Source organism: Coenobita brevimanus, chromosome 21, assembly GCF_032717465.1.
Source record: "Coenobita brevimanus isolate Jiangsu-jjx chromosome 21, ASM3271746v2, whole genome shotgun sequence".
In the NCBI taxonomy this organism is placed as follows: domain Eukaryota; kingdom Metazoa; phylum Arthropoda; class Malacostraca; order Decapoda; family Coenobitidae; genus Coenobita; species Coenobita brevimanus.
The window spans coordinates 32,755,355-32,782,162 of NC_136974.1; the positions used below are offsets into that span (position 1 = coordinate 32,755,355).

The 26,808-nt window shown below is 41.5% G+C and overlaps 1 protein-coding gene across 1 annotated transcript in view; it reads left to right on the forward strand.

Annotated features, from left to right (window-relative positions):
• Nucleotides 1-26,808, forward strand: part of LOC145392144 (nephrin-like) — a 236,979-nt gene that overhangs the window by 112,034 nt on the left and 98,137 nt on the right. The window contains exons 7-9 of the mRNA XM_080266596.1: nt 8,025-8,144; nt 13,131-13,313; nt 21,247-21,358. Coding sequence (XP_080122722.1) covers nt 8,025-8,144; nt 13,131-13,313; nt 21,247-21,358 — 415 coding nt within the window. The remainder of the gene's footprint in view (nt 1-8,024; nt 8,145-13,130; nt 13,314-21,246; nt 21,359-26,808) is intronic.

A 26,808-nucleotide genomic window follows, 5' to 3' on the forward strand; every position in this document is an offset into this window, starting at 1 on the left:
GGAGTTGTACAGATTTGTCACTGTCTTACTTTTTATTATTATTTTTCTTTTTTTTTTGTAAATCAATGCTGTTGTTAAGCGCTTAAGGGATATTTCTTTCGCCCTCCCCCCCGTCTCTCTCTTTCTCTCTCTCTCACACACACACACACAAAAGGGAGTGACGACTAATCTGTTGTTGGCTAAATGTTAATACACCAAACCATCTCTCCCTCCCTCCCTCCCTCTCTCTCTCTTTCAACAATTGTCTCCTCTACTGCCACCACTAATAACAGGTTTGTGTGTAACTCCCTCCTCTACCACTGGCAAAGTGGATGATGGGAGAATAAGAGAGACTGTAATTTTCACTTCATTGTTTCAAGTATTCACAGTGGGTCCTCTCTTGTAACTAAAACCTTTGTGTTATTGGTTTCTATACATACCGCTTTCTTCTTTCTCTCCCTAGACTCCTCCGTGTTAGATAGATAAATAGATAGATAGATACATACAAACAGACAGACAGATAGATATGTAATACATCGAACTACTACAGATACGAAATTATCAATGGATGGATGGATCGATGGATGGATGGATAGATTAATAGGTAGGTAGGTAGGTAGTAGGTAGGTATGTGGGTAGGTAGGTAGGCAGACAGACAGATATACATGTAGAGATAAAAAACAGATACGGAAGAACAGACAGAGCAAGAAGGTATAAAAAAAAAAACTGACTAATAGATGGATCGACAAACATACATAAATATACAAATGAAAAATATCTTTAAGGACCAAAACAAACTCAAGACAAAGATACACGGATGCACACACATACACCCACATATAAACGTGTCATTTGGATGGATAGAGGGAAAGATAGCTAAAATAAAGATGGCTAGATACGCAGACATATAGATAAATGAACAAACAGAAAGACAGACAGACAGATTCACACAGCCTACGCCCTGACAGCGAATTTCACGATTACCCTCAATTCTGCAGATTGATAGATAGATACGGATAGATACAGAGCACCGAGAATGCAAGTGGAAGGGACGAATTGACAGATACATACAAAAATAGCCAGGAAGACAGATATAAAGACAGAGATAGATAAATGAAAAAAAGAGACAGACACTGATCCTCACATTCAAATCCAAATTGATGGATGAACAGATGGAACAAAAAACAAGAAGAATAGATAAGCTAATGCAAGCGGATAGATACATACAGATCCAGAATAACAGACAGACGCATAAATACTTCACGACACACACACACACACACACACACACACACACACACACACACACACACACACACACACACACACAGAATCCGAACAGTGAATTCTGGGAGCAACCAGTGTTCCTCAGGGACATCCCCAATCCTACTGAAATTCTAATGTCAAGCAGGGAATGAAGGGGGAGGCCAAGGGGACAAGGAGAAGGGAGGTGGAGGGGGTGATGATGTGATGGGTGGGAAGGGACTATGCTAGAATGTGGTAGGGAGAGGTGTTGTGGTGAATGGAAGGGGATTTTGGTAGAATGTGGTAGGAAGTGTTGTGGTGGGTGGAAGGGGACTGTGGTAGAATATGGTAGGGAGAGATGCTGTGGAGAGAGGATAGGGACTTTGGTAGATATGGTAGGGAGAAGTGTTGTGGTTGGGGAAAGGGGACTCTGGTAGAATGTAGTAAGGTGTTGTGGTGACGGGATGGGGATTGTGGTAGATGTATTTGGGTGATGTGTTGTAGTGGGTGATTTGTGTGGTAGGGGGCTTGTGGTATGATGTAGTGAGAGGAGGAGGATTGTGGCAGAATGTGGTAAGGAGAGGAGTTGTGTTGGGAAGCTGGTGTGGTAGGGGACTTGTGGTATGGGTCTGTTTTGGTTATTGAGGAAGGCATAACCAAGTGAACAGTGTGGTAGTAAAGTTATCGTGGTAGGAAATCGGTTGTGTTATACTGGTTATTTTGTGTTATTTATGGTGTGGTACGTGTTATTCTAGTGTTGCAGGAATTTGTGTTGTGTTATTTTGGTATGGTACGTATTATTCTAGTGTGGTAGGAATTGGTTTTGTGTTATTCTAGTGTGGTAGGAATTGGTTTTGTGTTATTCTAGTGTGGTAGGAATTGGTTTTGTGTTATTCTAGTGTGGTAGGAATTGGTTTTGTGTTATTCTAGTGTGGTAGGAATTGGTTTTGTGTTATTCTAGTGTGGTAGGAATTGGTTTTGTGTTATTCTGGTACGTGTTGTTCTACTGTGGTAGGAATTGGTTTTGTGTTATTTTGGTGCGGTGGCGCAGTGTAAGGGTGATGAATCCTGCAGAAGGGCGGGAATGATCTAGTGCGAGGGAAACATGTTGCCCTGAATAAGCCAGTCGCACACCCTCGTCCCACCGCCCCCTCGCCCCACCCCACCCTACCCTGCTCTCGTCCCCCCATTCCCGCCCTCTCACCCCGACTACGATGAAATATGGACAACTACAGACGAAGACAAGAAGACTGGGTTTAGGCTGAGGGATGATAGGCATATAAAAAGACAGACAGGGATTAGATTTAGTTCGATGGATTGATGGAAATACAGACGAAGATAGTAAGATAGATTTAAGCTACAAGAAAGATAGAAGTACGTTAGAGGAAGGAACGAAAGAGGTAAATATGACACAGACGATGATATGAAAAACTACGTAGACGGACGAAAAAGAAAAAAGAAAACATAGGCAAAAACTCAAAGAAATAGATGAAGGTACACTTTTTTTTTTTTTAAATGAACAGTAGTATATGCATGCAAGAGTAGATGTGAAGATGGTAAATCAATGACAAAAATCGATATAAAAAATGAGAATAACAAAACACAGATATATATTTCAAGAACAGAAGGCAGAGGCACGTTAAACAAAAGTGAAGAGAGTAAAGAATATGTGATACCAGACGCGGAGAGAGAGGATGAGTCTGAGTCAGGGATGAGTGATTAATCTGGTGAGTGGATGGAACAGACTAGCGGGCATGGGATCACCGTGGAAAAAATGGTGGGGGAAGCCTTTGTTCGCCGTGGAGTGACATGGGGAGAGGACGGCAATTATGATGATGATGATGATGATGCAGATTAACCAAAGAGTATTATGTTGGTGGAAGTGATACTGATGATGAATGTGATTGTGACTGTGACGGTGATTAAGATGATGATGATGATTATGATGATGACGATGACAGTGAAGTTGATAATGATGATGATGATGGTGGGGGAGATAAGACGATGACAATGATGATAATAATCATGAAACTGACGATAATGATGATGGTGACGATGACGATGACGAAAATGACGACGAAGTTGCTAATAATGATGATGACGATGGTGGTGATGATAATGACGATGATACTGAAGATGATAATGATGATGAGGAAGTTGCTAATGATGATGATGATGCTAACGATCCCCAGGTAATTAAAGATGAGGTGAACAAGGCAACAGCAGCAGTTAAAGAGCCTTAGGGTTATTGTCAGGGATTGAGGAGGAAGGACTGAACTGCTCAACATAAATAATTAACTGTGTGTGTGTGTGTGTGTGTGTGTGTGTGTGTGTGTGTGTGTGTTACCTGGGAGAGAATACCTGATCTGTCCTGACCTTGTAATGGTTAAATACGGTACAAAAATAAGGACAGATCAACGATAAAATTGTTAGCTGCAGCACTCATTAACCCCTGAGAGAGAGAGAGAGAGAGAGAGAGAGAGAGAGAGAGAGAGAGAGAGAGAGAGAGAGAGAGAGAGAGAGAGAGAGAGAGAGAGAGAAATACACCAAAAACACACCCAGTAAACACACAATACACACTAAAAACTAAACATTCCCTGCCTCCCTGGCCTCCAATAATAATATAAACATTAATACACAGACTCTGCATCCATCATTTACATACAAACACAAAATATTTCAGTTTCCCCCCAAATATTTATATGCAGGGCTTGTATCAAACGCGTTGTGTGTGTGTGTGTGTGTGTGTGTGTTTGTGTGTGTGTGTGTGTGTGTCCTCTCTCTCTCTATTTCATTTACCCTAAGAGCACCGCAGTTCTCAGTAGTAAATTTTATATAATGAAATGAACCCCTCTCAGACGGCAATACATCTCTCTCTCTCTCTCTCTCTCCCTCTCTCTCTCTCTCTCTCTCTCCTGCAAATCTGAGAACCAATACCCTGCGGACTAATAAGAGAACGCACATACTTTGCTGAATTATTTTACTGAACATAAAACTAAGGCAGAAGTAAAAACAACCTAATAGAGGATAGATATAGATAGATAGATAGATAGACAGATAGACAGACAGACAGACAGACAGATAGATAGATAGACAGCACATAGGAAGCACTAACCTACACCTCAAGGAAGTATAACAACAAATATCCAGAAACTCTAAGCAATAACTACACCAGACTGGGTATACCGAGTGCTACTGTAAACCCAATAATACCTGCGGGTGGTATTAACAGTGTATGCCTTTATAGCACACAGAATTAATATGTTACCAGACGTGGCTCTAGCTCTTCAGTGACGGTGAGTTTTTTCCATTGTTTATTTTTAACCACTTCCATGATTACGGATTATAGAATGGAAAAAAAAAAAAACTCCGGGAGGTATTCTCGTCGATTTCGGAAGCTCCCTAACGCCTCTTACTAAGCGATTTATTACTTTTTTTTGCATGGACGCGGGAACCAAAGGCCAGAAGCCCGCAAGAATGTTCCCTAAAAAAAAAAAAAAAAAAAAAAAAAAAAAAGATACCAGAGAGCTTATTACACCCTACTGGCCTCTTCTGCGTTACACAAATCCTTCTAACATCATCATACTCTGTATAGATAACACACAAGGATATTAACCAGCCATATTCACAAATAGGTCGCAAAGGATGAGGCGTTTGGAAGCTTCCTTAACCGATGAGAATACGAGTCTCTGTGCCATTTGAGGATGTATATAAATAAAATCATCAGCGGTCGAGCTTTTTACATCTAATGCTTAACTTCAAAAACCTTAAAAAATAAATAAATAAAAAACGCGTATTTACTGTGTTAGCCTAATCTTTGTAACTTCAGAGAATGAGGGATGCAGTTCAGGGACTTCCTAACAATTTACCGAATACTCTAAACAAAACTGATATTCCTTTGCACGGGAAACTATACAGCCGTCAGAGAGCGCATACCTCCGCCAACGCCTATACCAGACACCTCAGATCACCACCAAAATGTAATCAACTCTTCCTTGACCCGTGATCTACATATCCACAAAATGTCATTAAAATCCAACGATAATTTTTTGAGATAACTTGTCGACAAACAAACAAAACAACTAAGATCACCACAGAAATTCATTCATACCTTCCTTAGCCCATGACCCACATATCCACAAAAATTCACAGAAATCCATCGATAATTTTTTAAAACATCTTCCTGACAAACAAACATACTGACACACAAACAGCAGTGAATACATAACCACCTCCAACTCCACTGGCGGAGGTAATAAAGTAACAGCAACGAATAAATCCTGGAGAGCTTTAATAACGTGGCAGTAATACGTGGACGTGAGAGCTCTTGGCACAGTTAGACAACGCTCATCAAATTGGTCCTTAACAGAGGAACGAGGCTGTTAGGTGAGGTCACATTCGCCTTGTTTCAACGTGCAATATTACAGTCTTAACTTAATCCATTCACTACACTTATGTCTAGTTTTTATTTTCATTATTTAGTTTTAAACCAACTTTACTTACTCCGTTCAATACATTTAATTATTTATATTTTTTTTGTAATATACCGTCGTCAATCCATTCAACACTTAGCAATATTTTTTTAGTATTATCTCGTCTTTATTTAATCCATTCAGCGCATTCATTTTCTAATTAGTATTCCTTTAGTATCATTCCGTCTTTAATTCATTCAGCATACTTATTTTTCATTTTTACTTTCTTGTAGCTCATTCTTGCTACTCCCAGACGATTTTATTCAGCTCAAGGAAGACCTCAGGGGGTTATGAAGGGCTATTCCTAAACCCTCCACTGAGAAAAATCTCTCCTAAGGCAAACTAAAATCGTCTGAGGCGTACCAATAGTAGTAGTAGTAGTAGTAGTGGTAGTAGTAGCAGTAGTAGTAGTAGTAGTAGTAGTGGTAGTAGTAGCAGTAGTAGTAGTAGTAGTAGTAGTAGTAGTAGTAGCAGTAGTAGTAGTAATAATAATAACAATAATAATAATAAATCATGGCGTTACCGGATGCAGCAATAATTCGTGGACGTGAGGGCTCTTGGCACACCTTAACAAAGATCATTAACCTGGCGCTTACCTGTGCAATGGGGATATTAAATGAAGTTTGGCGTGGCTTGTTTCAAAATAGAATATTACACCATTAAGTTTGGACGTGAAGGTAGAAGTTATTTAAATTCTTTTGTATTTTCATCTAAGTACTGTTGTTCCTTTTTCTATTTTCCTTTTTCTTTTCTTTTCTTTCATGAGGGAGAGTCTTGCGTCGTGTGAAGAAAGGGTTATTTTAAATGAGTCTCTTTTCAAACTCGTATTATCATCTAAGAATTGCTGTTTATTTTCATTTACCTTTACTTTAATATTATTTTTTTTTTTATATGAGGGAAATCCTTGTGACGTGGGAAAGAAAGGTTGTTTTAAGTGTATCTTATTTCACAAAGGAATATTATCACATGACACATCTAGCTAGAAAAACATCTAACTTATCTTTCCACCACACTGACCCATTCTGCGCTTATTTTTCCCTCTATCAAACGATTTAATTCAACAAGGGAGAGCTCACTAACGGGGAGATGAGTTACTGAAAGCCCTGTCGAACCTCTTCAGATCGGTAGGTCTCCCCTAAGCAAAGTTAAAACGTCTGAAGAAAGCTGAATATAAAGTGTCAACGCAGTGAGAAAATTTAATGAGGCGAAATGTGGCTAGCTTCAAAATCATGCATAGTTCAAGATGGATGCAAAAATAAAATATGATCTAATAGAGGATAGATGCATAAACAGATAGATAGACAGAGATAGGTAAATAGATAAATAGACAGAGAGATGGAGAGACATACATGAATATATTTAGACAAGAATAATGGCGAAATTCTCACTGTTAAATATAAGTAGGTATTTTTTCATGAGGCCTTTTTCTGCATATTTATAACCTTCATTATTATGGGTTCAGTTAAGAAGCTCCATCTTTCTTAGTCCCCCCCCCCAATTCCCCCTCTCCCTCCCGTAAGATGATGCTAGGACACTGACCTCCCTCTCTCTCCCTCTCTCTCTCTCTCTCCTACTGTGCCTCTTCCTCCTCTTCTCTTCCGCCTATGTTCTCAAGCTATTTTTTTTTCCCCTAAGTTTCCTTCAACCTCTCATTATTTCTTTCACTCTTCTCTCCTTCAATTCCTCCTTGGTCTCTTTTCTTAATCCGCCTCTCTCATCTCCTCTTTCTTCCTCCACCTCTCTCATCTCCTCTCTCTTCTTGAGCGTCTCTCTCTCTCTCTCTCTCCTTATTCCCATGGTTTTATGTCCCTTAATTTGCCTTTAGTTCTCTGTTTGCTCACTGCAGTCGAACGGGGGCGTTGACCCCTCACTTCCTTAAGCCTTCCTAATCTGTTTTTATGTTCCCTCCCTCCCTCCCTCTCTCTCTCTCTCTCTCTCTCTGTTTATTCTCTTTTCCTGGTTTTCCTTTATCTGTCAATCTCTTTACCTGGATCTCTCTCTCTCTCTCTCTCTCTCTCATTTACGACCCGCAATGGTGCAAATGATGCAGATAAACTTCAAAGACATCCAATCCTCTTTACCAAAATCAGTTCTTCATTTCCAGTCCTCAAATCCTTTATTAATTTTTTTTTCTCCACAGGCTCTCTACTGAACTCTCGAACTTCATATGCTCTCTCTCTCTCTCTCTTTCAACCCATTTCCCAAGCCCCCACTGATCTCCACCTCTCCTACCCCTTTCTCCTTCTAATCCCTTCTGTCTCCTCACCACCTCCTCCATCCCCTTCCCTCTCTCTTCCCCCACCTAACCTCTTCCCTCTACCCCCCCAGACGCCCCTCACACGGTCACCATCAGGGGCCCGGGACAGGTGGAGGAAGGCAGCCCACTCAACCTCACCTGCCACACCTCCGTCAGCAACCCACCTGCGTCTCTAGCCTGGTCTATACAAGGTGAGTAATACCTGGTTTGTCTTCACCTGACGGAACTGAACCACTCTCACACCTTGATTACTGTGTCGTGGTTGCATGGGGTTAGGTAGGCCGTGGTTATGAGGTACGAATAAGTCTCCTTGGTTACTAGTCACACCCTTCGTGGGATTAGAAGAAATGGGCTCATTTATAGTCAGCAAGAGGCGCGTACCTAAAGGAAGAGGGGGAGCAATGGAGGTTAACGCTCTCTCTCTCTCTCTCTCTCTCAAGCTTTGATCTACATTATAGTATCTCTAAACTTTCAAAGAATATTATGAGAAATCTGATGAGACGAATTATAATCTTTAGAAAAAAAAAAAATGTACAACTGGCTCCACTCCTAAGTGACCCACCCAACACTGCTAATGCTGCATCCGTTTGAGGTATAAAGCCATAACCACAACAAGTAAACAAAAATAAATGTTTTTTATTATGTGAACACACACACACACACACACACACACACACACACACATACTGTCGAGTAAGAAAGAGAATAAGAAAAGAAGACTTAGTGAAATACCTAACGACTGGTGAAACAAGTTGCAGTGATGGGTGGGTCACGCAGGAATGGAGCGAACTGCACCTAAATATAAGACAGAGATACGGACTCCTAGACTACGGCTAAGGGATAAGCGCAATGGAATATGCAGCGGGGGAGGGTCGCCGCTGGGGAGACCGCATTTGGGTTCAAGATGTCAGATTTGGCAGTTCGCAATTCTCAGGAACTTGGTATATAAACTGGCCTTCGGAAAAAAAAAAAATGGAGTGTATCTAGGGTAGTTCTTCAATTGTTCGTGTATTTCTAGTATAGCGAAGGTTAGAAGGAATAAATGTTAGATATATTAGTGACTTAAGTTCATATCTCCCATCTCCCTCGACATAAGCCTACGTCCGTGCCCGTGAGTAACGAAGTGAGGGAGAAGGGAGAATGGGAAGGAGGGGGGGATGGAGAGGAGGAGGAAAATTGGAAGAGAAGGAAGGAAGGAGAGAGAGGAGAAAGAAGAAAGGAAGGGAAGGAGGGATGGAGGGAGAGGAGAAAGGAAGGGAAGGAGGGATGGAGGGAGAGGAGAAAGAAGAAAGGAAAGGATGGAGGGAAAGGAGAAAGAAGAAAGGATGGGAAGGAGGGAGGAAGGAGGGAAGAAAGGGAAGGGGGAAGGAAGGAAGGTAGAGATGGGAGGAAGATTGAGAAGAACGGAAGGTAGGAAGGAAGGAAGGTGGGAAGGGGAGTGGAAGGGATGGAGGGAGGAAGGAGGGAAGAAAGGGAGAACGAAAGGAAAGACGGATGGTTGGCATAAGTGAGTGGATGGATGGATGGATGGACAGAAGAGTATGTGCTGGGGGAGGGAAAGGAGGAAGGAGAAAAAGGAAAGAAGGAAGGAAGGGAGAAGGGGAAGGAGAGATGGAAAGAGGAGAGGAAGGAAGGTAGAGAAGGATGTAAGTGAGTGGATGGATGGATGAATAGAAAAGTAAGTAAGGGAGGGAAGGAAAATGGGAGAGGAAGGAGCAACAAAAGAGTGAATGGCTGTATAGGTGAAAGATGGATGGGGAATGAGAGAGTGAGGGAAGAAGGGAGGGACTAGTTCATTTTCAAGCTAATACTCTTTATGGCAACCAGGGACACGATAGGAGCCGAAATATCTGAGTTATTGATGACAGAGCGAATGAGAGTGGGAGGAGGTGTGGGGAGAGAGTGGGTAAAGAGTAAGGGAGTGAAAGCAGAAGCTAGATGAAAATACAAAAATAATGAGCGATAGAGAGTAACAGAAAGTAAGAGTACGAGTGACGAGCTGTAGAAGACAAAAAAGACTATTAAAAAATTAGGATGTGTCTGAGAAAGCAACTGTCAGAGAGGAGAGACAAAATTGAGTAATGAAAAGTAAATAAGTGTAGAAAAACATTACAGTAAAAATATAAAAAACAATAAAATGGGAACGAATAACCATATGAACATCACGGTAGCTTATGTAAGTTTTAAGTACAAGCTTAAAATGCTGAACAGAAACAATAATTATTAGTGAACGTACGGCAGGAAAATAGAAAACCAGCCCACACACACACACACACACACACACACACACACACACACACACACACACACACACACACACACACACACACACAAAAAGGATAACAAAGCAATCAATTTCCGTAAAGCAAATTATGAAAATCCGCACACAAAAATTAAAGCACAAGCAAATATGACCGAAAAAGTATAAAACAAACATCTTACCACGCAAAAAGTCCTCACACACTAACGAGCGATTAAAAAAACTGTAAAAAAAAATGTAATAAGGTTCGGAAAGTGACAAGGGCGGCCACAAAATTAATCATGGCCAAGAACACATAAGCAAGAGAGGGGAAAAAAAGTCTGAAAAAGTTGATAATGTTGGTAATGACAGCCATAATGATGACAGGGAGGCAATAAAACGAAGGGAATGATCATAAATCTAACATAACTGCTGCCATGAAGAAGATGAGAGCGAGAGAACAGCTGCGGTGAAATGGGATGGGTGTGTGTGTGTGTGTGTGTGTGTGTGTGTGTGTGTGTGTGTGTGTGTGTGTGTGTGTGTGTGTGTGACGGGATTCACAACACAAGGAGGTGGAGGAGGACTATATAAAAGAGGCCTAATTTCTTAACCCAAGTAAGCAGGCGTCTTCTACGCTATCATTTCCACTCCCAAGACGGTTTCACTCAGCTTCAAGGGCCTGTATTCTCGTCGGTTAAGGAAGCTCCCTAACACCTCTTCCTCAGCGATTTATTTTTGGATATGGCTGGTAGTATCCTTTTGTGCGTCATGTACAGTATGCAGAGTATGACGATATTGGAAGGCTTTATGCAACACAAAAGAGGATAGTAAGGTGTTATATGCAAAATAATTCGCCGAGGAAAAGGTTTTAGGGAGCTACCTTAACTGACGAGAATACGGGACTTGCATAGATTTCTTAACACTTCTTCCTTAGCGATTTTAAAGCCCCTTCAGCTCAAAGACGCCACTGTATTTCATTCTTGCTCCTTCCAGACGATTATATTCAGATTAACAAAACACCCCAGAAGTCAACGGATTAACGAAAGCCATACCTAAATAAATCTCCCTAAAACTTTCTAAGCTGAATAAAATCGTCTGACAAAAAATAGGCAACAAAAAACGTCCCTGAAGTCAAAGGGGTTACTATTCCATTTTACGCTGGCTATAATAAATCTTTCTAAACATCGACACAGTTTGCACGGGCATTACAAACACGAGGATATTAAGGCACAAGAGGCGGAGTAAATCGTAGTTATGGAGATGAGAGTTAGAGCAGCTGGGGTGAAATGGGTCATGGTGGGTATGTTGAAATGGTGTGGGTGTGTGAGAGAGTCAGGGAGTGAGAGGAAGTCAGGAAGAGAAAGTGACTGGGAGTAAGAGAGTAAGGATGAGAGTGGGAGGCGGGTTGGAGGCTGAAGAGAGAGTAACGGAGTGAGTGGGAGTAAAGCGAGTAAGGGAGAGAAAGTGAGGAGGAGGAGGAGAGGTGTGAGGCTGAAGAGGAGGAGGAGGGAGTGAGAAGTCAGGGAGAGAAGGAGAATGAGTGGAGAGGGAGTGACGGACTGAGGGGGGAGGAGAAGTTGAGCCAATGGGAGCTAGGGGTACGAGAGTGAAGGGGAGGAGAGAAGGGGGAGAGGAGGAGAGGGGATAAGATGGGGGGAAGGGAATGAGAATGAAGGGAAGGAGGGACAGAGTGAACAGTGAGATACAAAGCAAGGAGAAAGAAGGGGCATGAAAACGCATGAGGGAGGTGGGGAAGGAGGGAGATAAGAGGGAATATGCGAGTGAGAGAGAATGGTGGAAGGGGAGAAAGGAGAAGGAGGGAAGAGAAGGGGGAAGGATCAGGTACATGAAGATCATATTTGTGGAGGTGGGAAGGGGAAGCTAATATGGGATTTGGTTGGGATGGGAGGGGAGGGTTTCTGATGGGGAATGGGAGAGGGAACTTATTAACAGTTATGGTTATGGTAATGGGAGTGAGACCTGGGGGTAATGACACAGTGATCCCAGAGAAGTCATTTCCCCTTCATGTCCCTCCCAGTGAAATGACTTGAGAGCCTTCTGAAGTCCTGGATGAGGCTCCTTGATGTTACTTAAGGAACCGTATGGTATTAGAGAGGGGCGCCTTCACGTGGTGGCAGTGATATAACAAGGCCAGCAACACAAACCTCCCTCAGCTACTTCCCTATCCCCGAAAGGAGGAAGGTGGACGGCGGGAAATGGGTAGATTCAGCCTGTGGTCCACCGGGTACAAATTCAGAGAAGCCTGGGGTTGAAGCTAGTACTACTACTACCACTGGGTTTTAGAGGGTTCGTAATACTTCCTCCACTGCGATTTACTCTGAACAGGCTATTACGATTTTTACCTGGATAAGTACTCGACCTCTCTCTTCTTATCTACTGACCTTCATACTAACAACCTTCATACTGTCTTAACTACCCACTTTCACACTATCTCAGTACCTATACAGTAGCCTATCAATCCATGACGTGTCTATGCCAATCCACTGTCCACTCCTCACTCTCCACTCAGGTAACCCTTCCACATTTCTATCCCAACCTAGAGAGATGACGAATGGAACAATCTAAATTCATTCTCTAACTCAACATTCCTACATTCCACCTCAATCCATCTTAACTTTAACTATACCCTTTTTACTCTAATTTGGCCGAAAACTGCCATCCGTCCACCTTGAATGCTGATGCGTAACGATAGATTAACACAAGATTATGATGCTAGTCACGAAGAAGTGTTATGGAAACGATGGGGAGCAGCAGCAATCTATCTCAGCCACTGTGCTACGTGAAATAAGCTTCGGAAGGGCGAAAAAATCCACGTTAGAGAGTGAAAAAAAGGGTAATTCCATTTTTTTATAACATGTATCAAGTCCTTTCCCTACAGCCAATTAATCTCCTCTATCTCCTCCCTCCCCACCACCAGGAGAGATGACGGAGGCCACGAGGTCGATAGTGGAGAGGCAGGAGAACGGTGGATGGGTGACCTCCTCCCACTTAACTAGGAGGCCACTTGTTGATAATAGTTCAGAGATATTGGTGGAGTGCAGGGCCGTCAATCCCGCAGTGGACCATGTGGTGAAGAAGCTGAAGACTGTCACCATTACCAGTAAGTGTGTGTGTGTGTGTGTGTGTGTGTGTGTGTGTGTGTGTGTGTGTGTGTGTGTGTGTGTGTGTGTGTGTGTGTGTGTGTGTGTGTGTGTGTGTGTGTGTGTGTGTGTGTGTGTGTGTGTGTGTGTGTGCGTGTGTGTGTGTGTGTGAGAGAGAGAGAGAGAGAGAGAGAGAGAGAGAGAGAGAGAGAGAGAGAATAGAAAAATAATAGCCTGTCAACGTTTACGGTCCCCTGCGATTTAGAATGGATCAAGAAAACGAGAAAGAGAGAGAGAGAGAGAGAGAGAGAGAGAGAGAGAATCATGTCACCAAATCATCATCATCATATCACTTTCTCACTTACTGTAGATGTGAAGTGATGCATTGTTATTTTGTTAGGGAAAAAAAAAAAAGGTGAGAGAAACTGTAGGCATATACCCCCCCCCAAAAAAAAAAAAAGAAAGAACCGAGGGTGTGGGTGCGGGGAGAAAGAAAAAGAAAGAGAGAGATTTAATAAACAAAGCGAGAGTTGAGAGAAGAGGCTGGGGAGAGAGAAACACAGTGAAACAGGGAAGGTGTGGGACAGAAGTGGGGAAGAAAAGAAGAAAAAAGAAAAACTGAATGCAATAAATAAGAAAGGGGGGATAAAGGAAGAGAAATTTAAACAGTGCAAGAGTAGTGGGAGAAGGATGAGGGGAGAGAGAAACATACTGTAACAGAGAAGGGGTGAGAAAGAACAGGGGAGCAAAGATAAAGAGACAGAAATATTTAAAGGAAATAAACACTCAGAGACAGAAAAGGAATGGGGTTGAGAAAAAAGAAGAAGAGATACTGATATAGTCAAGATGAGAGACAGAACTAAGGAGGATAAGGAATGAAGAAAAACACGATGAGAGAAATGACAGAGAAAGCAGGGAAAAGACAAAATCTAAAACGAAAGGGATGAAAAAGAAGAGGGAGGAAAACAGAACTAAATAAACAAGACGAGTGATAAAGCAGAGAAAGAAAGATGGGGAAGGAAAAGTGAAACAGTGAAGAGAAAAAAAAAATGAGAAAGAAAATACTGATACAGAATACGGAAGCACAAATTAAGATATATGAAAAAAAAAATTGAGAAAACAGGAAGGAACAGAAATAGAGTGCAAAGGAAAATGAGAGAAGGGTATGAAGAAAGGTTTATGACGTTAGAAAGACAGAGGAAAATGAGATAATGGAGAAAGGATATAGAAACACAATGCAGAAAAATGACTGGAAAATGAGGAAATACAGTGCAAGGGGGGAGGCAACTCAAAATCGCAAAATTTGAGTCGAGGAAAATAAGGGCAGAATCGAAACGTGAAAAAGAAAAAAAAAAGAATTCACTATAATTTTTTTTTTCTCTCTCTCTCTCCACACCCACAATATCCATTTACAGCCCATCAGTTCGCTGTTAATTAATTACTCCTACACCCACTCCAACTCCCCCCCCCTCTCTCTCCCTCTCTCTCTCAAGCTCCACGCATCTGAGTTTCGGTACACGTTGTTCTGATACTTTAATCTGTCAATTTGTTTTGGACTGAATCCCAACTTCAACTTCCCTTCTCTCTCTCTCTCTCTCGCTCTGATCGTAAATTGTGTGGTCTGTGTACCTAAGCAACTGTGTGTAACTCACTCGTCCACACAGATACGTAATCTAGCACACACACACACACACACACACACACACACACACACACACACACACACATTGTTTCTTTTCTTCCCAAGTTTCCCCCTTCTCTCACCCGTGTTTAATTTTTATTCTCACATCACTGCTCTCCCCTTCTTATTTCTCTCTCTCTCTCTCTCTTGTTCTCTTTTGTTGGGATTGTGTCTTTGTTTATGTATGTACGAGTATCAATGCATGTCTGTATGGATGATGGATGGATGAATTAATGTTTATTAATACGTGTTCATGTATGTATGTATGCGTGTACGTATGTATATATTTATGTATGTGTTTGTGCGAGCGCGTTTGTGTACATATTTCCCTTCATACAATTCCACTAACTCCACCACTTCTCAGATAATCTCATCTAAACAATTATCCTTTACAAGCAAGAAAAAAAATACACCAATATACCTTGCCATCGCTCTGAAGAGGTTAAGGTGCCTCTGAACTTAAATTGTAAACAAGAAATGAATACAAACAGGCTGATGATTGTTGGTATATTCATTTCCTGGTAAACTTTGGCACTAGTTGAAGGGAAATGAAAGACAACACGACGGGGAGATGAGGAGGAGGAGGAGGAGGGAGAAAAGATGAGGACTAGGACGGGAAGAATTAGAAGGCAGCGGTGTAAAAATGATGAGAAAAACAGAAAACGGTAAGTCAGAATGTGAGGCACACACACACACACACACACACACAGACACACACACACAGACACACACACACACACACACACACACACACACACACACACACATAATTTGCACTTCAATACAACTTAATACTTCACTTTGAAAATATTGCCTCTTGCTAATTAAATTGCAGCTTCAATATTTTGCAAGAAATGAAAGGCTCCTCTCTCTCTCTCTCTCTCTCTCTCTCTCTCAAATTTACTGCCCTCTCCCTCGGCATAGATCACACTCCTGCAGTCACCACCCCCACTGGCTTTTCATTTTCAGGCACTTCTTTTTTTCCTGTGACTGTGCCTTTTCTCTTTATATTTTTTAGTCTTTTCTTCTCTACACTTCTTCGTTATTCATGCAAATATTTTTTAATTTAGTTTACCTTTTCTGTTTAATTTACTTTACTTTTTGTCTTTAGTGTCTCTTTCTTTACATATTGGTAAATTTCATTACACTTTATCGCTCTTTTGTTTTTGTCTTTTCTCTATTTATTTCGTTATTCATACGATTACCTTTCATTATCGTCAAAAATTTCTGCTTTATTGTTTTTTGCCAGTTTTATTGTATCTCGTTTATATTGTATTTTTATCTCATTGCTGTTCTTCTCTTATGAGCTATGTTTTTTTGGCTCCTCACATTACTTGCTTTTCTTTTCCTTTTTTCTTCCTTTTTGTTGCTACACCTTTTTGTCTTACATCTTTCAGCTGTTCCTTGTTTTTCATATTTCTCTTCTTTTTTTTTTTCTTCTGTATTTCTTATTTACTCATTCAGTTCATTCTTACTCCACTTCTGTCTTTGTTCACTAAATACCTATCTACCTAATACGATTCGTTTAATTTTTTTCGTTCGTTCTGTTCTAAGTGTTTAAGTTTGTCTTTATTGCACAATTTTTGGGTTGGATTCCATAATTATATTCTGCTATTTTTCTTCAACCTGTAACTTCTTTTTTACCATTTTTTTCATTTTATTCTCTTTTTCTGTTCCATTTATCAGCTCTATTCATTTAATTTTAAGGCAATTCCTGTTTTAATTCGTTTCCTTAATTCCCTGTTCTCTGCTCGTTTTTTCCACGATTTTATCATATTTCCTGGTGTTAGAGAGGGAAGCCTTCACGTGGTAGCATCGATTTAATATGGTTCCGCTGCCCGGGTATTTCAATGACATTCCTAAACTCCCTCCCTCTTAACAATTCCTCAACCCCCTGTCTAATATCCATTAACGCCCTACCTGTCGCGCGCGCGCGCGCACACACACACACACACACACACACACACACACACACATCGAAAAAGTGTATCCTACACTGAATTAACCTACCTGGAAGCAGCAAGAACAAAATAAAAGCGATACGTCATAGGACAGAATGGGTTCTTGGTAATAAAATTTAGAATACGGTTTGAGAGAACATCTGTCACTTCAGCTCGATCAGGTACGTCATTTATTTCTCGCTACCTTCAGACAATTTTACTCAGCTTTGGGGTGACTTTCGACCCGGAAGAGATAGGTATAGTCTTCATTAACCCCTTTCACAACAACTGGTCTATCCTCTAGTTGAATAAAATCGTCTGAAGAAAGCAATAACTACAAAAATAAGTCCTCGGATGAAAGATGTTAAGTAATTTCTGGCCGGAACTTTATACTTTCTTCAACCTTGCCCAAAACTGCTTTCCAATTTGAATGCAATGATACATCTCTCTTTTCCCTCCTATCTCACTCTCTGTCTCCTTTTTACCTCCTATCTCGTTTTCGCTCTCTCTTTATCTCGCTTTCACTTCCTCTCTCACCTTCATCTTCTCTCTCACTTACAGAGTCACGTTATCTCACTTTTGTCTCCTGTCTCGCTCTCTATCTCTCTGATACGTCCTATCTCGCTTTCTATCTCACTTTCATCTATCTCGCTTTCTATCTCACTTTTATCTCCTATCTCAATTTCATCTTCACATTTTATCTCACTTACAGAGGCTCATTATCTCTCTTTTGCCTCCCATCTCACCCTCTATCTTTTCCGTCCTATCTCGCTTTCTATCTCACTTTTATCTCCTATCTCACTTTCTCTCGGCGTGAAATTGAGTCGAAGGAAGAGATTTAGGAGCCCTTTATCAGTAGGGGAAAAATGTGATCCCCGACTCAACTATTAAATTGGGGAAGAAAGGTGAGGAGAGGTGGAGGACGAAGAGGAGGTGAGGAGAGGAGAGCGATGAAAATAAGGTGAAAGCTGGGGGAAAGAAGAGAGGTGAGGAGATGAAGAGAGGGAGAGAGACAGGAAGAGAGGGAAAAATAGTGAGAAGAGATAAATAAGAGTAGACGTGAGAATATGCGAAAAGTGCTGAGAAGAGGAGAGAAAATAGGAAAAAAGGGGGAGAGGATGAGGAGAGGAGTGAGATGAACGGAGAGAGGAAAAGAGAGGGTGGAAGTGAGGAGAGATGAGAGGGACTAAGGAAAAGGGGAACGGGAAATGCAATGTGAGACGAGATGACGAGGAAATAAGAAGAATGAGAAGAGATTAGGAGAGGGGTGGAAAGATAATGAGGAGCAGAATGAAGACGGCGAGGAGGGAATGAGAGGGGTAAGGAGATGTGTGCAAGGTGCCAGAATAGGGATGGGGAAGCCAGGAGATGACAGGTTTTAAGAGAGAAGAAATGGAGAAGAGACGAAAAAAAGGGAGATGGAAGAGAGGTGAAGAGAGGAAGAGAAATGAAGGCCAGGAAGCAGAAGCAGAAGAGGTGAGGACGGTGCAAGGAAAAGGAAGATGATAGGAGAGGACAGGCATTAAGAGAGAAAAAAGAAAAAGATGAAAGGGAGGTGAAGAGAGGAAGAGAAATGAAGACGGGAAGAAGCAGAAAAGTAAAGAAGTAAGGAGGGATGAGGAGGTAACGAAAGCATACGCATACATAGAAAATAACTAGAAAATATTTACAGAAGTTTAATCTACTATTTCAAAATATAAGAACACTTCAGAGAGCGCATACCTCCACCAAGTCAATACCAACTCCCTTTGACCTAAACTCTGACCTTTTACGCCCCAAATTAAATCCCTTGTTCACCTAATAGCCATTGTTTTTCACATCGGAAGTAATTCCAATATATAGGTTTCTCACAATGATTCTAAAAAATATAAGCAACACACACACGAGCAAAAAACACGATCTCCCTTGGAGTTATAAATATGAAACACACACACACACACACACACACACACACACACACACACACACACACACACACACACACACACAACTCAAGAAAACACACTCACTCGGTCCTTTCATCTCGAACGTATCTCCAAATTTTTCTTCAACTCTCTTCAGAAGTAAATTTTTCTGGCTTTCATCGTCTCATTTCGTCACTGAAATAATTTATAAAGCAGACTGCATACGTAATAATCACAAAAACTGGTAAACACACAAACACAATAAAACACAAGCATACACACAATTCATACAAAAACTAGTACACACACACACACACCTCAAACATTCTCAGCAGTCTGAAGTTGATTAGGAAATGAATCTTGAAAGTTAAATCAAGGAATGATAATGAGTTGCACGCACGCACGCACGCACTCATTCACACACACACACACACACACACACACACACACACACACACACACACACAAAACCTTACTTTACCTATGCTACACCTACCCTGCCCTGCCCTAACGTAAAGTAACAAATCCTAATTTAACAGAAAAGAAGTGCTCATTCTCTCTCTCTCTCTCTCTCTCTCTCTCTCTCTCTCTCTCTCTCTCTCTATTACCCTCATCACAAACCCTACTCATTACACCCCAACTCTAATCACACAATTTCTCCACTCCGAATTGCCATCCACTCATCAGATAACGTGAAAAAAAATAACTCGACAAAATTACCGACCCTCCCTAGTAATTTGAGTTCTTCAGAAAATTTGGAGGTGTGAGGAGGAGAAGTTTATGGACGAAGTTTGGAGGGGAAGTGATGTAAGGAGGAAAGAAGCTCAGAAAGAAATTAAGAAAAAAAGAAAAATGACATGGGGTGGAGGGAATAAAGTGAAATGAATGGAGAATGATGGAATTTGTGATGAGCTATGTGTTGGGATTTTGTGTGTGTGTGTGTGTGTGTGTGTGTGTGTGTGTGTGTGTGTGTGTGTGTGTGTGTGTGTGTGTGTGTGTGTGTGTGTGTGTGTGTGTGTGTGTGTGTGTGTGTGTGTGTGTGTGTGTGTGCGCGCGCGCATCAAACCTAACCAAACACAAAGCACAGAAATACCAAGAAACCTAATACAAAAGAACAAAAGTGCTTGAAATTACTGAGCAACCAGCAAATTATGATGGATGGCAGTACAATAAACAGGACCCCAGGGGCTTGGGTGCATGAAACAGGTATTATGCAACGCTTACCTGTATTTTTAAGTGGGTTTCCGGATGTAACGCACAGGTGTACATTTGGCCAGGTGAAACGCAAGGTGTTATTTATTTTTTTATTTATTTATTTATCTATCTCTATCTATCTAACCATCCATCTATCTATCTATAGCAAGACAGCTTAATCCCTAAAGAGGTGGCCACAAACGAATCGCCTCCATGTCACCCTGTCCTCCGCCATTAAGCTGCCCTTTCCCATTACCATCCTCACTCATATACCTTTCAATCCCATCCCTCTAACTCTTCCTCGGTCTCCCCCTCCCCCTCCCCCCTCCACCTAACTCAAGTACACTCTCCTAGTCAGTTTCTCATTCTCCATGCTCACAGTTGTGTATGTACGTATTTTTTGTTGCCGTATGAAAATCAGGGAGAAAGCAGGAGACTTTAGGTGTGTGTGTGTGTGTGTGTGTGTGTGTGTGTGTGTGTGTGTGTGTGTGTGTGTGTGTGTGTGTGTGTGTGTGTGTGTGTGTGTGTGTGTGTGTGTGTGTGAGAGAGAGAGAGAGAGAGAGAGAGAGAGAGAGAGAGAAATAACTACACTCTGTTCACTTTAACTAGGCATTAAATCACCACCTCTCCTTCTTCAGTGCTAAGCTACGAGAGATGAACACTAGGATATGGTGCTAGTCACGAAGAAGTGCTGTGGAAAGGATACGCAACCGCGGTATTCTCCTTCTGGCATGGAGCTACGGGAAAAAGGAAAGGCTGCCAAAGGGCGAAAATATGAGTCAAGTTAAAGGGAACAGACTATAGAAAGGGGGAGAGGCCTGAAGACGAAGATCCCGGCGGGGTCAAAGGAAGTCACTAATTTTCTTTCACTATATTCTCTCTCTCTCTGTTTACAAAATGGCAGGAAGCATCAGTTTTTGAGAGCAATCGTGGGAAGAAGAACGTGGAGGTTTACATATAGCGTTTGAGGAGTTTGTAGTTTTTTTTTTTTATACATTTTTTTGTGGTCTACGTTTACTTCCAGACGATTTTATTCAGCTCAGGATGGATTTATATAACCTCTCTCTTGTCTCCCTTGCACAGAAAAGCCTTAAGTTTGCCAGTCGTCGTGCATAATCAGAGGAAGACGATTTTGGCTTCCTGTCCTTCATGCATCTTATTCTTTCTGTTACCTGACGATTTTATTCCGCTTAGGAGGGATTTATATAGCTTCTCTTCTCTCCCTCCTGCACAGAGAAGCCTGGGGTGCCGGTGTTCGAGCACGACCAGAAGAAGGTGGTGGTGGCGGGGTCAACGCTAGAGGTCAGCTGTCGCACCATAGGAGGTCACCCGCCCCCCTCCATCAGGTAAGCTGGACCACAGCCATTTACCTGTTCTGGCACGCGTTATTTATATACCTGTTCCTGCAAGCGTTATTTACCTGTTCCTGCAAGCGTTATTTACCTGTTCTTGTAAGCGTTATTTACCTGTTCTTGCAAGCGTTATTTACCTGTTCTTGTAGGCGTCATCTGATATGGTCCGCTATAAATAACGTGTAATTACGCAGTTCGAATATTTCTAAGTTTTCTTTATGCTGACTAACACACAGGTCTGAGTCAATGATATCTTCAAGTGTGGCACGGGAGGCTTCGTTGCACCTCTTCCTTGGCGATTTACTTTGCATAACCTCGACACACTTTCTATGTCGATCGTGCCGTTCTAATATGGACAGCGTTTGCATCGTCAGCGATATGTAGGCTTTATGAGCTGAAAAAATCGCTAAAGAAAAAGTGCTGCGTAATATCCAAGCGTCTACGAATACGACCGTGTATTTACGACCAGGTGCTCCTGTCCTCACCTGCCGAAATTTTGAAAGCTTAATTAACGAGAGAATGGACAGCTGTATGGATCACTTTGCTCGTTGCGGTGTTATTTCTTTCATCCTTTCATGCTTTCCCGTCCGTGTTTCTCGATCTTGCCTCCTTTCGAAATAATGACGATGGCGACGATGATGATGATGATGATGATGATAATCATGATGCTCTCCCTTTTTGGAACGGTGATAGTGAATGTGATTGATGATGATAATCATGATGCTCTCCCTTTTTGGAACGGTGATAGTGAATGTGATTGATGATGACGATGATGATGAGAGTAGTTATGACCACAATGATGGTGGTGGTGATAAAAGGCGATGATAAAAAAAATAACACAAGTAACAGCATAATGATAATAATGACGTAACACCGAATAAGGAGCAACGCAATAAAATCCGATAATTTAACTTTATTTTTTTTAAATACATATCTGGCTGGCCCGTCCAAAGAGGAGCCAGTTTGAAGAGTGAGGAAGTCAAGGGCATGTCATGATACTTCAAGCTGAGATATGATGCGTCACTCACTCACTTGCTCACTCTCATTCACTCACTCACTGATTCGCACGTTCTTTCACTCACTCATCCATTCACTCACTCAGCCACCCAACTCCGTCCGTCCGTTCCTCCCTCCCTCATTCACTCACTTCTCTCACTGATGCGCTAGTTCTTTCACTCACCCACCCAACCACTTACTGAATCCGTCCGTTCCTCAAAGCACTCACTCACCTACTCACTCTGTTCCTCCCTCTCTCGTTCACTCCCTCCCTTCCTCCCTCCCTCCTTTCCTCACTCCGTCCTTCACTGAAACAAAACGGCACCTATTTGTATATACCTTGATAGTGAATATTTATCCGTTACCAGATGGCCATTTTCTATATATACCTAGAAAGTAATGTATTTGTGTAATGCTTTCTGGCATATATCCGTATATAATTACAGTGCTATTACTCTAAGTTGGTCTAAAACTGCCATCTCTCCATCTCGAAAGCTGAAGTATCACAATAGATCAGCACTCAAATATGGTACTAGTCACGAAGAAGTGCTATGGATAGGATGCAGAGCTGTAGCACCGTCTTTTATGATTCGTCATGAAGAAGTGCTATGGATAGGATGCAGAGCCGAACCACTGTCTTTAATAGTTCTAGTCAAGAAAAAGCGCTATGGATAGGATGTAGGGCCTCAGCATTTTCTTTTTCTGCCACTGAGCTACGTGATATATGATCCAAAGGGACGAAAATCTGGGCCAGGTTAGACTAAACGGGGTATAGATGGCAAATATTTGTGAATAACGTAAACCTTACCTTTCCCAGGCTCCTACGAATCACTTTCAGCTGAGGGAAATTATCTGGCATCAGTTTTAATAATTCACTAAGAGTTGTCCCGGCCATGAGAGGGGGTTGACATTGCCCATATCAACAAGCTCAGGCTCCTACAGTAAAATCGCCAGTCGTCAGCAGGAACACATCACTAAGTTGCTCCTTCTGAGAGATGGCCAATTGATGTGTATAACCGCGTCGGTGTCCTAAACGCGTTCCCCTGGGCACGTGTGTCACTGAGGTTAACTGATATTTACCTGTCGTACTTAACATAAAACCCCAATTCCCACAAAACTAACTCAATTACAGAGGTCAAACAGTGCACACCAATGAAAAAAAAAAGAAGAAAAAAAAAAAGGAAACTGAAGAAAAAATAATATCGTGAATACTTTGACGCCTTTTAGCACTCGCTTTTTCTGCCCCTAGACGATTTTTGTTTTCAGCTTTGGAAAAAATTACTGCACAAAAATTGAAATCTCCTGAATACTCTGACGTCTTTTCTAATTCGTTCTTAATGTCACCAGACGAATTTTTTGAGTTTTGGAAAAAATTTTCGAAACGGAGGAAACTGGTACAGTATACATAACCTTCTCCAACCCTGTAACTGAGGCGGTTGTCGGCGTTTTGTTGAACACGGTGGCATCTTAAAATTTTCTTTCCTCCTGCCACCAGACGAATTAATTTCATACAATAATCTCCTCGTGGATGAAGGGTCAATGAAGGCTATGTCAAATCCCCATCGGCCATATCCGGTTGGGACGTCTTAACCCACTAAACACCAGGCGTCCTTTTGTTGGTTTTCTGGGTTATAAGAAACCATCTGGCTAATAACTCGGTGTAGAATCAATTTAAGGTAGTGCTGCATCGAATAAGTGGATTGTGGAAGTCCCCTACCGTTTCATGACTGCGCAACGATTAATGACAAGGGAAGAAAATGGGTAAAAAATGAGTAACATTTTGCTCACCATAGAATATAACTCCTATTTTTCACCCAAAATTGAAAGTTCACATAAACCATTCAGAATGACATAAATATGAAACACTATGAAAAAGTTTAAGTCATTAAATATCCTCCCACCCAATATCATCACTATTACCATTTGTATCACTCAAAATAGATGCACTCACTCTCACAAAATATCATCACTATTACCATTTTTATCACTCAAAATAGATGCACTCACTCACACAAAATACCATCATTATCACCATTTCTATCACTCAAAATGGAAGCCCTCCCTCTCACAAAATATCATCACCATTAACATTTTTATCACTCAAAACGGAAGCCCTCCCTCTCGCAAAATACCGTCACTTTTATTATTTTTATCACTCAAAATGGAACCCTCTCCCACACTAAGAGTTATTCAGGATTTCATAAATAACAATTACGCCGAAATGCTTGGGCAGCCCCCCTCCCCGGCCTAGCTGTATCAAATTCTTCAGGCGAGTACATGCTTGTGAAGGCACGCTGATTATGTAGCGTGAAATAAATGCCTGCTCGCTACATCAACATTTAATTAGCAGGAGAGAGAGTGAGGATGGGATGAGGTTTGCGCAGTGCTTGGGTGTATACAGACAGACACAGCCGAGTTTAGACACACACACACACACACACACACACACACACACACACACACACACACACACACACACAGAAATAGACATGTGTAAGAATACTTCATACACGAACGGGAAACACTGCCGCACACGCACTCATTTTCGAAAACCGCGCGAGCATGTACACACGAAGATACATAATAACACACATGCCCATGTTGTACACACACACACACACACACACACACACACACACACACACTACAGCCCTACAAACAAACTTTCACATCTCTCCACTTGTCACTAACCACGCATACACACACACACACACACACACACACACACACACACACACACACACACGCAACAGGGTGAACAGACAAAGGGAGGGCCAATGAGTGAATGCCTTTCCTGGATAAACATAATACTCTACACCACTAATTACCACACAACCAGCCCTCTCTCTCCACACACACACACACACACACACACACACACACACACACACACACACACAGAGCAGTATAACCTCTCCAGTTCCAAATGCCTCTCATAAGCTGAATAAAATCGTCTGGAGATAGCAAGAATATAATGAAAAAGTACGTCATTAGATTGCTGGGATTGAAATTGCAAAATTCAGTTCAGTCTTCATCACAAATATATAATAAACTAAAAAGCATCACAGAGCGCATACCTCCAACACCGCCTAAACGATTTATGATTTACTGCTCTAATTCCACTTCCTACCAGAAGAATTCTTTTACGGTTATAAAGTAAGTTAATTCTAAGGTCTAAGTTGCCTTGTTAAAAAAATCTCATGAGGGCGCGCACCTCCGTCAAAGCCATTAAAATCTATGACTTAATTCTTAATCAAGATCTAATCAACTCTTCCTTGACTCACTGCCCACCTATCCAACAGATTTTATTGATATTTATTACAACTTTCTGAGATGCCTTGTACACAGACAGACAGACACGTGGGAATACACAGAGAGACAGACACGGGGGAAAACACAGACAGACACGAGTGAATACATAACCTCCTTCCAAACTTCTTAGCCAGATGTAATGAAAGACATTAAGACGTCCAATACTTACGGAAGAAATGATCCCTCAAGGTGTCTCCTCACCTGAAAAATATAAAGTAGTATCAGCTTCTACTCTCACGTACAATAAAATACTATATATATTAAGTTCAATTCTCACTTTAATTAAATTGTAATGTTAAGTTTAATTATCACCTGCAATCACCCAAATCATTATCATCCATACCTCCTTTCCCACTGGGGGATGGGGTTAGTTTGGATTCATAATGGTAATGGTAATGGTAATAATAATAATAATAATAATAATAATAATAATAATAATAATAACCCAAATCTATCCAAATGAATGGGTCACACATTCATTCAGCCACCATTTTAGCCCTCGGAATCCTGACTACAACCAACACCCATGCACTTCCACACTTACACCCTTCACACCACCTGTCATCTAGAGTAAATCCCATGACTATCAATTTACTGGGAATAAAACAGGAATGTCAAACTCTTGTCAGAGATCTCCCTATAAAATTCTTCCAAGCAGCTCAGATCAACTTTAATCCTCAGTTCAAAATAAGAATATCGTATCAGTCTTTCCTAAAATCGCAACCCCCCCCCCTCTCTCTCTCTCTCTCTCTCTCCCTCTCTCTCTCCACCTACCCAGAGTCACGTCAAACACAAAGCAATCCACAGTTCTTAAATCAGATCTTTTTTCTTTTTTCACTTTTTCTTCTTTTTTTTCCTCCCTGTCATATATTGCATCTTCAGTGGCTCTTCAGCGGATCCTCAGAGCTTCTCCTTCGTCGGAAACTAATATACGAGTTGAATTAAATTTGCAAACTTTCCCCTGAACATCCAAAATTACTTCCAGTGCCTCTTATACCACGCAAGCAACATGGAAAGATTTGTGATATTTCCCCCTTCTTCCCCCCCTCCCTCCCTCTCTCTCTCTCTCTCTCCCTCTCTCTCTCAATATCTAGCCTCCTAAGACTCACCTCCCTCATGTAAACCTATTCTCCTGT